This window comes from Hippocampus zosterae, chromosome 2 (assembly GCF_025434085.1).
Source record: "Hippocampus zosterae strain Florida chromosome 2, ASM2543408v3, whole genome shotgun sequence".
Lineage (NCBI taxonomy): Eukaryota > Metazoa > Chordata > Actinopteri > Syngnathiformes > Syngnathidae > Hippocampus > Hippocampus zosterae.
Window position 1 is genome coordinate 2,888,794 of NC_067452.1, and position 15,182 is coordinate 2,903,975.

Below are 15,182 nucleotides of genomic sequence, written 5' to 3' on the forward strand. Positions count from 1 at the left end.
AAGAACAAGAACAAAGTAGGAGGTAAAACCTATGGCAAGTGCAAGAGTCATTTTATATGTACAGTATAGCTCTTAATTCACTAAAGAGTATTAAAAGGGATTCACAGGTAACATCTCATGACTCAACCCCCCAAAACTTCTAAATCTCATTTGAGAGAAAATGAAGAAATCTTAAAAAAGCAAGTGTTGTTAATCCCAGGTTCCAATTGATTCTCAAGACTCAATACCCAACCTTAGGCTCCCAGACCATAAGTCTATATTTGTTTAGCCCACTGTAGTAGGCTGGCTCAGGGCCGACCGGTGGCATAAAAGTTCCTGTACAGTAGCACACATTGCAACACAGGAATTAATTCATTCATGATTTGACAAAGCATCAGCAACATTTTTTTTTTTTTTACATACAATAGTGGCGGATGCTGGTCTGTCAAGAACGGGAAGCCCAATTTCGGCCCACATCATAAAATGTGTCTGTCTATGTATACGTGAATTCTACTTTGTTTCTTTTAAAAAAAAATAAAAAATGATCTTCACCATAAGATCGATGATTGGCTCATTTTGCTGTCAATCAAAAAGAGATTCAGCCTCAGACAGATCATCCAGTCATCATGCAGAAAAGCTGAGCTTCCTGGCCAGCCTATAAACGCCCACTGCCCATAGACTCTCAGAGACACTTAGCGTGCGGTTGGAGGACAAAACCAGCATTTATCCAATGAATCGGGCTCTGAACTCTCTAGACCGGGCATGTACAGCTCTGGGCCTGGAGGGCCACTTTCCTGCCGGTTTTCCAGCTCTCGGCTGCAACGCACCTGATTCCGAAGAGCAGCTCATCAGCCAGCTCTCAAGCAGCATGAGAACGATCTTGATGATTTGATTCAGGTGGGTTGCTCCTTGGAGAGCTGGAAAACAGGCAGGACAGCGGCCCTTGAGGACCGACTTTGGACACCCCTGCTCTAGACGCTGTTGGGGGACAGTCAGCCTTACTCTTCCTCCGAGTGTGTGTTAATTTTGGATGATGAGGATGTTGGTTATTCAAATCCAGACTAAAGCCAACGAATGAACGCTTGCGTGGTGGTTGACTCCGAGTGGCGCGAGGGGGGAACGCCAGGGCTCTTGGGCCCCAGATGCAGCTAAATGCCCACCACTCGGCGGGGAAGGAGGTGAGGCGCCCAGGGCTCGCCCCGCCGGAAGAGAGGGGAGTGGGAGTAGCCGCCCCACAACCCTCCTTAAACAATAATCAGGCGAGGGCCCTTCCTAGGCAGCACTGGGTGGGAATCTCCCGAGGCACCACCGAGAGTCGTACCGGGTGTGGGACCCGGGAGGGGGGGGCAAGTCCCTGACGGGGGCCCATTGCCCAGGAGGAGGAGGATGAAGCCAATGAACAGTACCTTTGAAGATTTTATTTGCAGAATATTCTGGGCACCCGCGGTGTTCAGACAATGCCTGCTGATCACGAGTGCAAAGGTGTAAGAGATTCACAAAACATTTACAGTGTAACCTCAGAAATAAGACCACCTATGTTACTGCTCAAGGTGGTCTTATTTTCGGGGTGGTCTGATTTCTGAAGTGGCATGCAGTAATGATAATGCAGAAGTAATGTGGCTCACATGCAACAATATACTGTAGCGTCATGTACACACAATGAGTAATAAATGATGGAATGTACATGCAACTTTGTTGTACACAAAAGAAATTTAAGCATTTGAATAGTCTTTGTACAGTATGTATAAGGCAAGAGAAAAAAAACTACAGCTACAAAATATGGTTCTTAGAAGAAGTAACTATCCAAAGTAGATTGTCGTTTCTTGCTATTGTGTTTCAAAGCAGCCTCTTGCAGTCCAGACTCTACAGACATAATGTTGCAAAGGATGGAGTCTAGACTGTTGACAATAGCAAACTGCTTCAATTCCCCGGCCCATTTCATTGCTTCCGTGTAGCTTTTGATCAACGGTTCTGCTGGACATGGCTCATCTGGCTCCTCATCGTCTGACTGCACGGTTTCTCCTCTGGTGGCTGAAGTTTTGGTTGTTTTATACTCCGCTACTAAGTCTTTCTCCCATCCCTGTTGGAGATCCTCAATAGCTGGTGCCTCTTCATCTACTGTGGTGTACTCGTTGAGGGATAAGGAGCTCTCCAGATGCAGATGGTCCACTGTGTCTTGCAAGAGCTCACCAAGCTGTGTGAGACTGTCACCTTCGTCTGGAGTTTCACTGCAGATGCTGCCCTCTTCTGAAATAACACCAGCTTTTTCAAAGCAACGCTTTATGGTGTGTGCCTTCACATTCTGGACTGCAGTGTGAATCCAATGGCATGCATCTAAAACGTTGATGCCCGTTGAAATTTCTGATGCAGAGCCCTTTTTCATTTGGCACAGTACAGCACGAAGGAGAGACGTACGATAGTGGCACTTCATGTTCTGGATGATGCCCAGATCTAGTGGTTGCAACACTGATGTAGTGTTCGCTGGTAAAAACTGCAGCGTGACATTAGAGAATTCCAAAGCAGCTGGGTGACAGGGTGCATTGTCCAGCAACAACAACACGCGTCTCTTCTTTTTCTGCATCTTTGCATTGAACGCTGTCAGCCATTTGAGAAAAATTTCACTCGTCATCCATGCTTTACGATTTGCTGTCCACAACACAGGCAGATTTTTGATGTCGACATTTTTGAAACATTTGAAACAGCGAGGCTTCAGACTCTTGCCAATAACTAACGGCTTCTCAATCTCTCCTGTGGCACTTACACACATACCTACGGTTAAACGCTCTTTAGCTTTCTTTCCACCAGCACAATCACTACCCTTGATCACAAGTGATTTATCAGGTAGAGCTCGATAGAAAAGGCCTGTTTCATCCATATTATAGATGTCACAGAGATCATACCCTCTTGTGATTTGAGGTAGCCGCTGTTTCCAAGCATGGACTGTCTCAGGATCTACGCTGGCTCGCTCTCCTGACAGCTTAGCGCCTCCAATGTTGTGCCTTCGTTTGAAACGATCCAGCCAACCGTTGGACGCTTTAAAGACTTCGTCCTTTTTAAGCTCCTTCGCGTATTCTCGTGCCTGTTCCTGGATCATCTGTCCGCTGATAGGGATATTCTGGCTGCGCGCTTTCTGAAACCATCGCCAAGTTAGCTCGTCCACGTCGACGTAGTCACTTCGGTAGCACAGGCGTTTTCTAGAAGAGCTAGCGTTTGCTTGGTATGCGTCTAGGAGCTCCCGTTTCTTCTTCAAAATGGTTTGGATTTGAGTTTTTCCAACTCCAAAGCCAATGTTCGCTGGCTCGATCCTGGCTGCTCACTGGCTCGAATAACTTCAATTTTCTGTTGTAGGGTCAAATCAATTCTCTTCTTGCTTGCTGCCATTTTCACACCTGGTCGTAATTATGAGGCGATAGCTTCCTGGGACCAGATATCGCGGTCGCAATTCTGAATTCCGGGGTGGTCTCATTTCTCGGGTTTCAATACAATACAATACATAGGCGTTCTATTTGGGACTGTACAAAACCGGTCATATTTTTAAGGTGGTCGTTTAAATGAGGTGGTCGCATAGCGGGGTTTCACTGTATATCGTCAGGGGCGGTACCAAAACTTATCATGTGGCATCGGACTCTGTTTCTCCAAAACTAATCAGCTTGTATCACCTGGTGCTTTCCGAAAATCTGTGCGTCTCCACATTGTCTCCAATAAGGAAGTACTGTTATCATCATCAAGTTATTGATGATTCAATCAAGTGATTGATGATTCAAGGGTGATGGATGATGCAGAGGTCTGCTTGCAGGCATGAGGATGTGTGTGTTCTCATGCTGACATGGGATAGTTGTAAATTATGTTCAAACATGGACAGAATACACACTTCAACGCCCAGCGTCCGTGCTGTACACGCTCAGCGTCCTCACAGTTTAAAGCACAGTGAAGCTGCGCGAATAAATGAGAAGAGAGTCGCGTCGTAACCAGTCATAAGAAGCTGATTCGGAACAAAAGTTGAGCGCATTATAGCGCATATTTAGTCAATGACATGTACACACAATGAAATTTACATTCATATATTTGATCACTTATTCTTTGACATTTTAGGGGAAGCTGAGCTTCCCTTGTAGTCAGAGAGCAATTGCCACTGGTCAACACATTACATTTTCTTTATTCCTTTCCAATCCATTTAAAAAAAGAAGAGCTAATTTCCGGTAACAGTATTTGTGGTTATTACAACATTGAGTTTTTAAAACTATAGTTAACTGTTAAACTGGTAACAGGCCCATGCCGACACGTTACTCCACTGGCCAAGTAATTTGCTAATTGATACTTAAAGTTTTATAAAGCACACTTTGAATATACTGTACAATCTAATGTAGCATTTAATGTATCAATTAACATATTTACTGTTGATGCACCTTTTATATACCATGAAGATGATAGTTAATCTTCTGCACAAACCTAATGTAGCATAAATTGGGTTTTATTTGCAGCTTCAATTATTAGTGGGTGCTTTGTAATGTTTGTGTTCTTTGAGCAGACACAGGTGTGTGTAAGTTATTGATCAGTGCACACATATTTGGATGACATGAAGCTGGCATTGGCGCTGCACTCGCATTGGCAGATATCTGATATTCATTAATTTTTTAAACTGATGATACATCTGCAGCTGTTGTGAAAGCGCAATATGAAGGTGTATTGTATTCTATGGTGCATATCGCAACTGTTACACAGCAGAAATAAATGGGGAGCATTAAGTAAAAACGAGAGCTGTCAGTTTAGCGCGTTATTATCGGCATGAATGTAAATTAATTTTAACCGGATTACATTTTTTCTCACGAGATTAATGCGGCACACGTCACAGCGGATGTTACGTTGCTCTATAAATAACACAGAAACAAAACAACAGTCGCGCTGCAAAGGTCCACGCACATGTCTGTTTTGCCAGCCACGGCAGCGTGAGACACCAAAAATGGACACCTAAAGAGTTTATGAATGGAAAGTTTACTTTTAAAAAGTTGCCAGATAGTTCCACTCACAAGACCAAAGTGACCTGTATGTTTTGCAGTCATAAACTGAGCTATTATCATAGCACGTCGACTCTGAAATACCACTTAATGGCCATACACACAGTTGATGTGAGTACTCCACCCCCTTGTCTAAGACAGACAGCTATGGATCATTTCAAAGCGAAGAAAATGAATAACATGACGAAGAACAAATTTGCTGAAGCCAGAGCTGAATGTATGGCTACTGCATGCAAGCCTGTCAACATTATCCACAGCTCGACTATAGCTGAAATCATTCACATTGCATCGAACGACTCCACTACGGATTGCCAGCGAGAGCCTCCATTACAAGCTATGAACAGAAATTGTACGTAGTGGAGAAGGCTAAGGTACACCAAGCGGGAGAAGAAGAAGTTTCGAGAGAGAAATAAGAGACTAGGTTAATGAGCCTCTGGTGAATAAAGAGCAGGCATTCTGTTGAGTTCGATGTATGCCACTGACACGATTGTTACTCGTTTGGAACTATTTCGTGTGGAAGGTTACCGTGTTCCGTGTCCTATAAATAATGGGGGTGGAGCTTCTCTGTGTTCGTCTGACTGCGACGGTGTGCTGGGGCACGTCGAGAGTTCAGCAGTGCAGTGGTAGTGAACTAGCGACCACAACTGAAAAGGAAACGTCTCCAGTGTTGTCATCGAACCAAGTGTAGTCAAAACCTAACCATACAGAGACTTCCGCGCAAGAAGGACCAACAGAATCAACATAGCCTGACTGCTGTGTTCAAAGCAAACTTGAGAAAATCGAAGTATGCAACCATGGCTTAAATGCACAATAGGCTCAGTACTAGTTTACCTTTGATGTGCACTTTATAATTTTATTGTCACGTCCCGAGTTTGTCAGCAGAGGGCAGGCTTCCTGCTTGCCGCCTGCGCACCTGCCACCCATTTGTAGTTGATTACACAGGCTTTATTTGGACGCTCTGGCAGTCGACTCACTGCCGGAGTATTCCACGCCGTGCCATTACTCTTACCGATCACTTCTCGATTAATAATTGACTTAAAGCCTAGTGGCTATCATTGTGTGTTTTCTTACCATCTCGTGTGAGTTTATATCATTCACCTAAATATTCCTCCTTGCTATTTTTCCGCAAGCGTTTTCTGTTGTCTCCTTATTTATTTCCTGGTCCTTATTTTGACCAGCGCTTTCTGTTGTTCACCTAGACGGGTATTTTGTGTTTATATTAAATCTCCTTTTTTCACTGACAAACATTCTTTCTGTGTCTGCTATTTCGGGGATCCACTTCCTATTTTTGTTGTGCACGAAGCGATCATTCTGTCGCTTCGGGTGCAACGTGACATTTATATTGCTCTGTTTTGATTCAATCAAAAGAGCTGTTAAAGCAGCTCTGTGACAAAATATATTTTTCACTGTTGTTGATGGACAGTATTATTGTGTGAGACATTATGTGTGAATAACTGCTCCAAGTGAAAATGTTCATGTAAAATTGAAAATCTAAATTGTTATTTCAGTAAATATTTGCATTTTGTACATAGAAAACTGATTCTTGATTCCATGTTGATGAGAGCATTAAAATGTGGGGGGGGGGGGGAGGGGGGGAATGGGGGAAAAAATATCAAAGGAAATTCAGAAATGATAAAAAATGCATGAGTAATCGTGACTAATTTTCAGTTAATTTGAGTTAATTATGACTAAATTATGAATAAATATTTTAATCGTTTGAGTAAAAACACAACAAATGACAAAATATATATATTAACTCCATCACCATCATATCAGGGGGAAAAAAATCTTAGCTCTATATGCATGCCAGATTATTGTGTGGCACTGAGACACACAGATACGCACGTGTCTGGCTCAGGGACATTGTTGAAGTCTGCTTGAGAGTATGTGTGCATGGTGTGGGGTCATAATTCAGCGTGTGCTTCTATTAATGTCTGCCAATGGCAACGGCCTGACAACTAAACCTCTGTGAGTCAGCTGGACACCTGCTAGCTTAGCACGACGGCTAGAGGAAGGGGGACAGCATGGCTAAGCTTAGCACAGTTACCTGTGCAGTGGCTTTATAGGTCACATCAGCAATGAGTCCAGAGAACACGAAACAATTGATAAATTTAGAGTCCACGTGCATCGATCTCACCCGGTTTCCTCAGTGCGGACTCTGCGGTGCTTTTTGCCTCGACGCCTGTGCTTCTTGGTTCCAGAGGCGGGGCTTGTACGTGTTGCCCCGGCGGAGGCTGCTGGAAGCAGACATAAGTGGTCAGCAAAACGCCAAGGAAATGAAAACGGCTTTAACATAACGTGACTTGTTTTTGTCATGTGGGAAGCAACCATGTACAAAAAGTAAATGCCCTGCCCCACACTACAATTGTTGCGAAAGAAACTCACACGCGCACTCGCATACAGTCTATAAGCAGATACAGAATGTGCACGCCTCCATGGGACACTCATGAAAGCTCACCTCAATCAAATGATTGATTTGATTTGGGTGTTAGAAGTAGAAGTGATGTCACTATCACTGTGTACGCTTTTGTTAAATTGTTCATTATTATCATTTTATATTTAAGCATTATATTATTTTATGTTAGTTACCTAAATTATTTTCTGTTTAATACTTTCTGAAATATTCTTATGTTGCTTACATATGATTATGGAAGAAAAGCAGGTAGGTGGGTCATTACCGAAAGGGGGAGTGTTCGTGCGAGAGTTAGGAGGCAGCCGTTGGAGAATTAAAAAAAAAGAGCTGTGTTCAAACGAAGTCGTCCTCTCCTTTTTGCCCATTCAAAACGTAGAGCAATCCATCTAAAACCTACCCCTCAACTTACAAATGTATCGTCCTATTCCAACGGAACGTGTATTTTTGTAATGGTGCAGGTGTTTGGAATGTAGCACCGAGCATGTTGACCGGCGCATGACAACATTCGACGCACGAGTCACTGACCTCGGAACCGACACAACGAACATCCATTATACTTTACCTATGAGCATTGTGGCTTCCAAAAGCAAGCGCGTCCGCGGCGACTGTCCCGGCTGACTCTTAGCCTTTAGCCTTGTTAGCTCAACAGACTCGAGAGACAGTCCGGCTTTTTGACTGGTTCCGAGCGGCACCAAGTTAAAACCGCGTCAGGATGTCAGCTCATCCGTTAGGTGCGTCGTTATACCAGCTGATGGTATGTTGTCAGCCTCGGTTAGCTCGCGGCACGCCGGGGTGAAATCAGCGTCTTTACCCACTACCCGGTCAACACCGACTCAGTGGCATATCTGTGGCAACACCTCTTGGGTTATTCTTGGTGTTTTACTCTCGACGAGAGCGTTCACAGCCCAGAACAGCTGCTGGCCGGCTGACACAGGACACCCGGCTTGCTTGGGGCATGCGCACTGGCCACGAAGCAAAGCGTGTATATATAAATAAAATGATAAATAGATAAAATAATAAGAGCAAATAAATAAATACTAACCGATGGCGTCTAGGATTGGCTGCAGCTCACCCGCGACCCTGGTGAGAAAAAGCTGCTCAGATGGATGGATGGATGTATCTGAAAACACGCATGTTAGTGTAATACCGGTAATTCCACAGCAATATCTGTACAGTTTCGACGTATACGAGCACCAGAAAGTCATCCATTCATTTTATACTGCTTATTCTGCGACAGGTCGCGACGGAGCTGAAGCCCTTACATTGATCACATATGCACATATTAGTAAAACGTATTCCGTTATAGACATTTTCACACCGTTTTTACACTGTCCTGGAGAAAAATGTGTTAATAAAAAGCTAGTATATAATGTGTGGGTTCTGGGGAAAAAACATTTAAAAAAATATGTCTTTGCGAGTGAATGAATGATTGCGAAGTTAACGTACACTCCAACGCAAAGTTCAATTTTTTAGAATTTAAACTTGGGTTGCAAAAGAAAGTCTTTACAGTAACAGGAGAGGGCGCCATAATATTACCCAACTTTACGGAACATGTAAATCCAGTTTACAGTATTGTAATGCATCGCAGCGCAATTGACTCTCCTCGTTTGTAAGGAAGGGGATAAGTGGTTGTGGAAATGTGAGGATTTTCTATTCTCTTTCTATAGATGCACCATTGAGAGTATCTTGACCAGCTTCATCAGCGGTTGCACCGTGTCCTGCCGTGCCGAAAGAGTGTGCAGCGTGTTGTGGGAGCAGCTGAGAAGATCATTGGTGTGCCCCCCCCCTCACCCCCACTTGTGGACATATACAACTCTCGTCTGACCCGCAAAGCCACCCAAGATCGCAGGTGACCACACCCACCCATCTCCACAGCCTCTTCGACTGGCTGTCGTCGGGGAGGAGACCGCGATGCCTCTAGTCCAGTCTTTCTCAAATAGTCGGGGTGCGCCCCCCCCTGAGGGGGGGGGGGTGAGGCTCCATCAAGAGGTGCGCGTTTGACCTCGGGGAACATGCTTTTTAATTTTTTACTCTTTTAAAATAACATGCAGTTGCACCTCCACTACGTTAGGGGGAAGTGGCGCTCTCATTTGGCAGAGTTTGCCCAGGGAGCATCTCAGGGACGAAATATGACGAGGCGTATGTAGCGCTTGGCTTCAACGTGTGAACGTGACTGCGGTAGCAGACAAGTAAAGACCGATGTGTTTACTGTGTCCAACAATTTTGGAAGCGGACAGCATGAAGCCAAATAAATGAAGGCGTCACTTAAAGACATTACGCCACAATCACGCTGATAAGCTGCTTGAGTTTTCTTAAGCGAAAATGTGCCGAATATTGCCAACAATCATGCCGCTTTGTGACTGCTACTTCAGTAAACTAAAATACACGTCTAAACGTTGAGCAGGAGCCGAGAGTTGCTGTGTCCAGCTTCAACCCCACTTCGAAAAGCTGTGCATTGCAAAACGTGCTCATTGTAGCCATTAATCCAGACATCATCTTTGATTTTTTTTAAAAAAGCACAAATTATTTTTGATATTTTTGTTTTTCTGGTTAGTTTTTTTAAACATTGTGGTCCAGAGATAATGTTGGTGATTAGTTTGAATGCATTATTTGTTATTGATTTTATGTCATTCTATCTTTCAGTAATAATGTAACCAGGTGAACCTTACTTAGATGCTTGTAGTGAAGGCTTCCTTGTTTAACAAATGTAGCACTGTCACTTTAAGAGCCACACTAGATCAAAACACGCGGGAACATATGCAGCGTGTGAGAATCAGACCAGAAAGGGTGACATGCACGTAAAGGAGGGTAGTCGCTGAACTGTGCCCACTGTAAGTCCCAACTTGATACACCCATGATCGTCCTCGTAACCCTGGCGATATTCAGGTAATTGGTAACTAGTTTACCATGACGCATGTTAGGTGTTAATTTTGGACAGATGATTAATTAGTTGAATGGTATTTGTAGAGCACAATATCTGGAGTGGTTTGGGTTGGAGTTTGACATCTACCACTAGTGAGTCGTGTGAACAGCTGTACAGCGTAAGTGTTCGCAATGTTATAAGATGTAAATATGTTTTTTTTTACTGTAAATTATATGAACTGTGTTATCTGTTCTTTAGAGGGGAGATCATTTATGTACACATGCTTTGTACACACCCAACACACCGAACCATATCGAGTAAGTGTGGCTGCATCTCAAAACATTGGGTTGTAATGATTATTTGTTCTGCACTAAGAAGTATTGTGGCTTGTAAATAATGTATTTTTATTTCTGTTTTCCTATTAAGCAAGCCACTGCTGTTGTCTATTGTGGTGTAATTGTCTGTAATCTGTTAAATAATTTTCTTTGATCTCTTAGATCCCTGTTCGACCTCTTTTAAAATTCAGTTAAGATCTCAGTCTTTCATCTTAATGCTGAACAATTTTTCATTGTTCAGTCGGGAATAAAGCCCACCTAAAAATTATTTTGTGTCCAGTCCAGTCTTTCCAAAGACCCGGCTACACAATTTTGGTGTCATAAGTGGGATTCCCTATTAAGTTCTGAGATTGTGAGTTTAAGTATAATAGACAACAGTAGTGGTGAGAAGTGAAGCAGTCCTGACGCCATAGTGTGGAGTGTCGATGGAGTAAGGCCTTCGTGTACAGCCGGTGGTTCATGTGGTTGAATGTGGAACAGCCTCGCATCGACACGCATCACTGGACGCGAGGGAGTCTTCAAAGCTGTCAGAAGAGAAACGGATTGACTTTTTGTGACTGTTGCGCTTTGCTGCATTAAATACATTGGAACGGAGACCTGAAAATGTCAGAGGACAACGTGCAAGCAGCTGCCATTCTAGCAGGAACCTACAGCGAGGAGGACCCAAGTTCCTTACAATTGGGTGAGGAAGCTAACTGTGTGACCGCATTACAGTCACAGATTAGAGAACTCAATCGGAAACAGGAGGCTCTCATGTCAAGCCTTGCAAATTTGGGTAATGTTCAGACAAGATCAATTGTTTACATCTCAAAGGAAAAACAAGTTGTACCTTTTTGTGGGAAGAATGGGGAAGATGTGGACACTGTCGATGAGTTTATCGAGGAAGTGGAACGAGCAATAAGAATGAGAGGTTTACAGGAGGAAGACTAAGTAGACTTCATTCTTTCACTGTTAAAATGTTCAGCTCTAGAGGAGGTCAAATTTTGCATGCGAGGGCAACCTAAGAAGCCCAGTGACATGTTTTCATGTTTGCGTGAAGCCTTTCGAGAAAACCGTACTGTGCTGCAACTTCTACACGCTTTTTATGCTCGCAGACAACTTGATGGAGAAGGAGTGCGCAAATTTTCACATGCTCTCTCACAGCTGCTCAATTCAGCCCTCCAACAGTTGCCTAATGTGGTATCTAATGCTCAGATCGCTCTTAGAGATCAGTTCGTGGAGGGACTGCGAGACTCCACCTTGAGGCGTGAACTGCGTAGGCTGCTCAGAGAGAGACCGGAAAGTAGTCTATTCGATGTGAGAAAGGAGGCAATGATGTGGGCCCTTGAAGACCAACCACCTCACACTAGCGTTGCACAGAACAGAAACCTGGTTAGTGACCACCAGGATAGGACTTTAGCAAAGAGAGACAAAACCAGTGAAGTCCAAACTGACTTATCCGTGACCCTGCAGGAAGTAGTTAAAATAATTGCCCAACAGGGAAAGGCTATTAGTGAATTGACAAATGCCGTCCGAGGACTCACCATGACCAATAGCAGACCTAAGGTTCAACCCAAATATACGAGTGACGGCCAACCAATTTGTCTGCGATGTGAAGGTGTTGGACATATTGCTAGGCAATGTCCGGTGACACGCAAACCCTCAACATCCGACTGTGCCCAGCCTGCCAGTCCAGAGAAACGGGAATCCTCCACTGTTGTGAGCCGGGCAGTGAGGGGTCGGAGTGAAGGTTCAGGTAATTTGTTGACGAGAGAACATTTTATAGAGAGGGCTGTAGGCAAATGCCCTGAAGTAGACATACAGATTGGTGGAGTCCCCTTGCGATGCATACTTGACTCTGGAAGCAATGTAAGCACCCTCACAGAAAGTTTTTTCAGAAACTGTCTTAATGGAGGAGATGAAGATATGCACTGTACTGCTAAATGGCTTAAACTAACCGCAGCAAATAACTTGCCTCTACCCTATTTAGGTTATGTTGAGTTGGACGTGCAGGCAATGGGAGTCAGGATCCCTGAGTGTGGATTCCTAGTTATCCAAGGTAACACAGATGAGGCTGGCAAATCTTTTCAGGGAATTATTGGAATGAACATTGTCAAGCGATGTCAACAATTGGCATTGGCACAGTTCGACACCACTTTAGGTGGTGAATTGGATTTTGCCTGGAAAGAGGCCTTTCAGCGCGTGCAAGAAACAGAGTTGGTAGAGAAGGTTTCAGCTGCTCGTGTCATAGGAACAAGCAAAGTTAGAGTACCGTCTTTTTCCGTCGCAACAGTGTACGCACGGGGCCTAAAGAGGTCGTCCAATGATGCTGTAAGCATGCTGCTTGAACCTGGAAATAGCCAATTACCAGGAGGATTGATTGTGGTAACAACAGTAGTCCCTTCCCACAGCAATGTTTTCCCAGTCCAAGTCGTCAACTTGTCTCCAGAGGACATCTGGTTAGCTCCAAGAACACGGCTAGGTATTCTAAGTCAGTGTCAGTGTAGGGAAGGCGATACATTAGAAGTAAATTTTCGACAGATTTCGGCCAACCACGAGGAAGTCACAATTAGTCGGAAAAGTGTTCCAAAGTCAAACTGTGACATACAGGGCTTACTAGACCGGTTGGACATAGGTGGTACAATGACCCAACAGGCAGAGTTTAGGGGGCTCCTGACAAAGTATGCGGATGTCTTTGCTCTACAAGACGAGGACTTGGGATTTACTGACAGGGTTAAACATGAAATCCCTGTGGTTGATGAAATCCCAGTAAACCAAGCATACCGTCGCATCCCACCTAATCAGTATCAGGAAGTCAAAGAACATATATCAGAGTTGTTGAGGAAAGGTGTTATTCAAGACAGTTCAAGTTCCTATGCTTCACCAGTCGTCTTGGTCCGAAAATCAGATGGCAGTTTGAGACGTTGCGTTGATTATAGGAGGCTCAACTCGAAAACGAGGCGGGATGCTTTTCCGCTCCCCCGTATCGATGAAAGCCTGGATGCTCTAAGTGGCGCCAAGTTCTTTTCCACACTTGATCTCGCCAGTGGGTACCATCAGGTGGCAGTACATGAGAAGGATAAACACAAAACGGCATTTACCACACCTTTTGGTCTTTATGAGTACCTTAGAATGCCTTTTGGGTTGTGTAATGCGCCCGCCACTTTTCAGCGACTAATGCAGACTACAATGAGTGACTTGGCGTTTCAGATCGTACTGCTCTATTTGGATGACCTACTGGTCTTCTCACCAACCTTCCATGACCATCTCGTGAGACTCGAGACAGTTCTGAAGCGATTGAGGGACACAGGCCTTAAGGTAAAGATTGAGAAATGTCACTTCCTAAAAACAGAAGTGAAGTTTCTGGGCCACCAGGTGTCTGCGGAAGGCATAAAAACAGAACTAGATAAAATAAGTGCAGTGAAACAGTGGCCTATTCCCACTACAGTAAAGGAACTCAGGTCTTTCTTAGGCTTTTGTAGCTATTATAGGAGATTTGTGGAAGGCTTCTCTAAGATCGCCGGACCACTTCATGACGTTGTTAGCACCTGGGCACCAGAAAATAGTCGGGCCAGGGCTAGCCAGTTGGTGTCCGCTTGGACACCTCAGTGTCAACAGGCTTTTGAAGCGTTAAAAAACCGGCTCACAAGTGCACCCATACTAGGTTACGCAGACTTCACTTCACCTTTCATACTCGAGACAGATGCCAGCAATTTAGGTTTGGGTGCAGTCCTTTATCAAAAACAAGCGGGTCAGAAGAAGGTGATAGCTTTTGCAAGTCGTAGACTTAGGGGTGCTGAGAAGAATGATCAGAACTATAGCAGCATGAAGCTTGAACTCCTAGCACTAGAGTGGGCAGTGACTGAAACGTTTAGGAGTTATCTGCTCGGGTCCAAGTTTACAGTCCTCACGGATAATAACCCTTCAGACTGCTGACTTAGGAGCAACTCAACAGCGCTGGGTGGCTCAGTTAGCAATATTTGATTTTGATGTAAAGTATCGTCCTGGCAGATGTAATACTGTAGCTGATGCCCTTTCTCGTCGACCGGTGAATGATGAGCCAGAACCGACCAGTGAAGATGCAGAGTTTGATGGTAGTGTAGCGATTTGTAGCTCCCTGAGGACAGGGACGGTTTTAGAACCAGAGTTGGTTTTGGCAGGAGTTGAGACCCATATGATCAGACAGCTGCAAGCGTCAGAGGCCAATGAGACAGTAAATGATGAAACTGTTCAAGATAATACCCCCACACTGCCGGGATATTCCAAGGAGGTACTTCAAGGATTTCAAGCTGCCGACCCGACTCTCAAAGTGGTGCGAGACTTTTGGAACCATCAGAGAAAACCATCTTATCAAGAAAGAAGGGGCCTTTCAAAGCCAGTGCGCGCTCTGCTAAAACAGTGGCCCCATCTCAGAGAGACAGAGATGGACTCTTGTACCGAGTGATTAACGATGTTCACCTGGGAGAATGCTACCAGTTGTTACTACCTGCCTGTCTCAAAGATAAAGTTCTCAGAAGCGTCCATGACCAGATGGGACATCTGGGTATAGAGCGAACATTAGGTCTGCTGCGGCAAAGGTGTTTCTGGGGAGGCATGCA

General features: G+C 44.4%; 1 protein-coding gene across 4 annotated transcripts in view; it reads right to left on the reverse strand.

Moving 5' to 3' along the window:
* Nucleotides 1–8,596, reverse strand: part of LOC127596347 (SRSF protein kinase 3-like) — a 47,207-nt gene extending 38,611 nt beyond the window's left edge. For 2 of the 4 annotated variants that reach the window (XM_052058713.1, XM_052058712.1), the window contains exons 1-2: nucleotides 7,970–8,596; nucleotides 7,132–7,231 (exon numbers count right to left, since the gene is read on the reverse strand). In XM_052058713.1, the coding sequence (XP_051914673.1) occupies nucleotides 7,132–7,231; nucleotides 7,970–7,979 (110 nt within the window). In that variant the 5' untranslated portion in view covers nucleotides 7,980–8,596. The remainder of the gene's footprint in view (nucleotides 1–7,131; nucleotides 7,232–7,969) is intronic. The other 2 variants (XR_007961440.1, XM_052058714.1) reach the window with 2 other exon arrangements.
* Nucleotides 8,597–15,182: the final 6,586 nt, after the last annotated feature.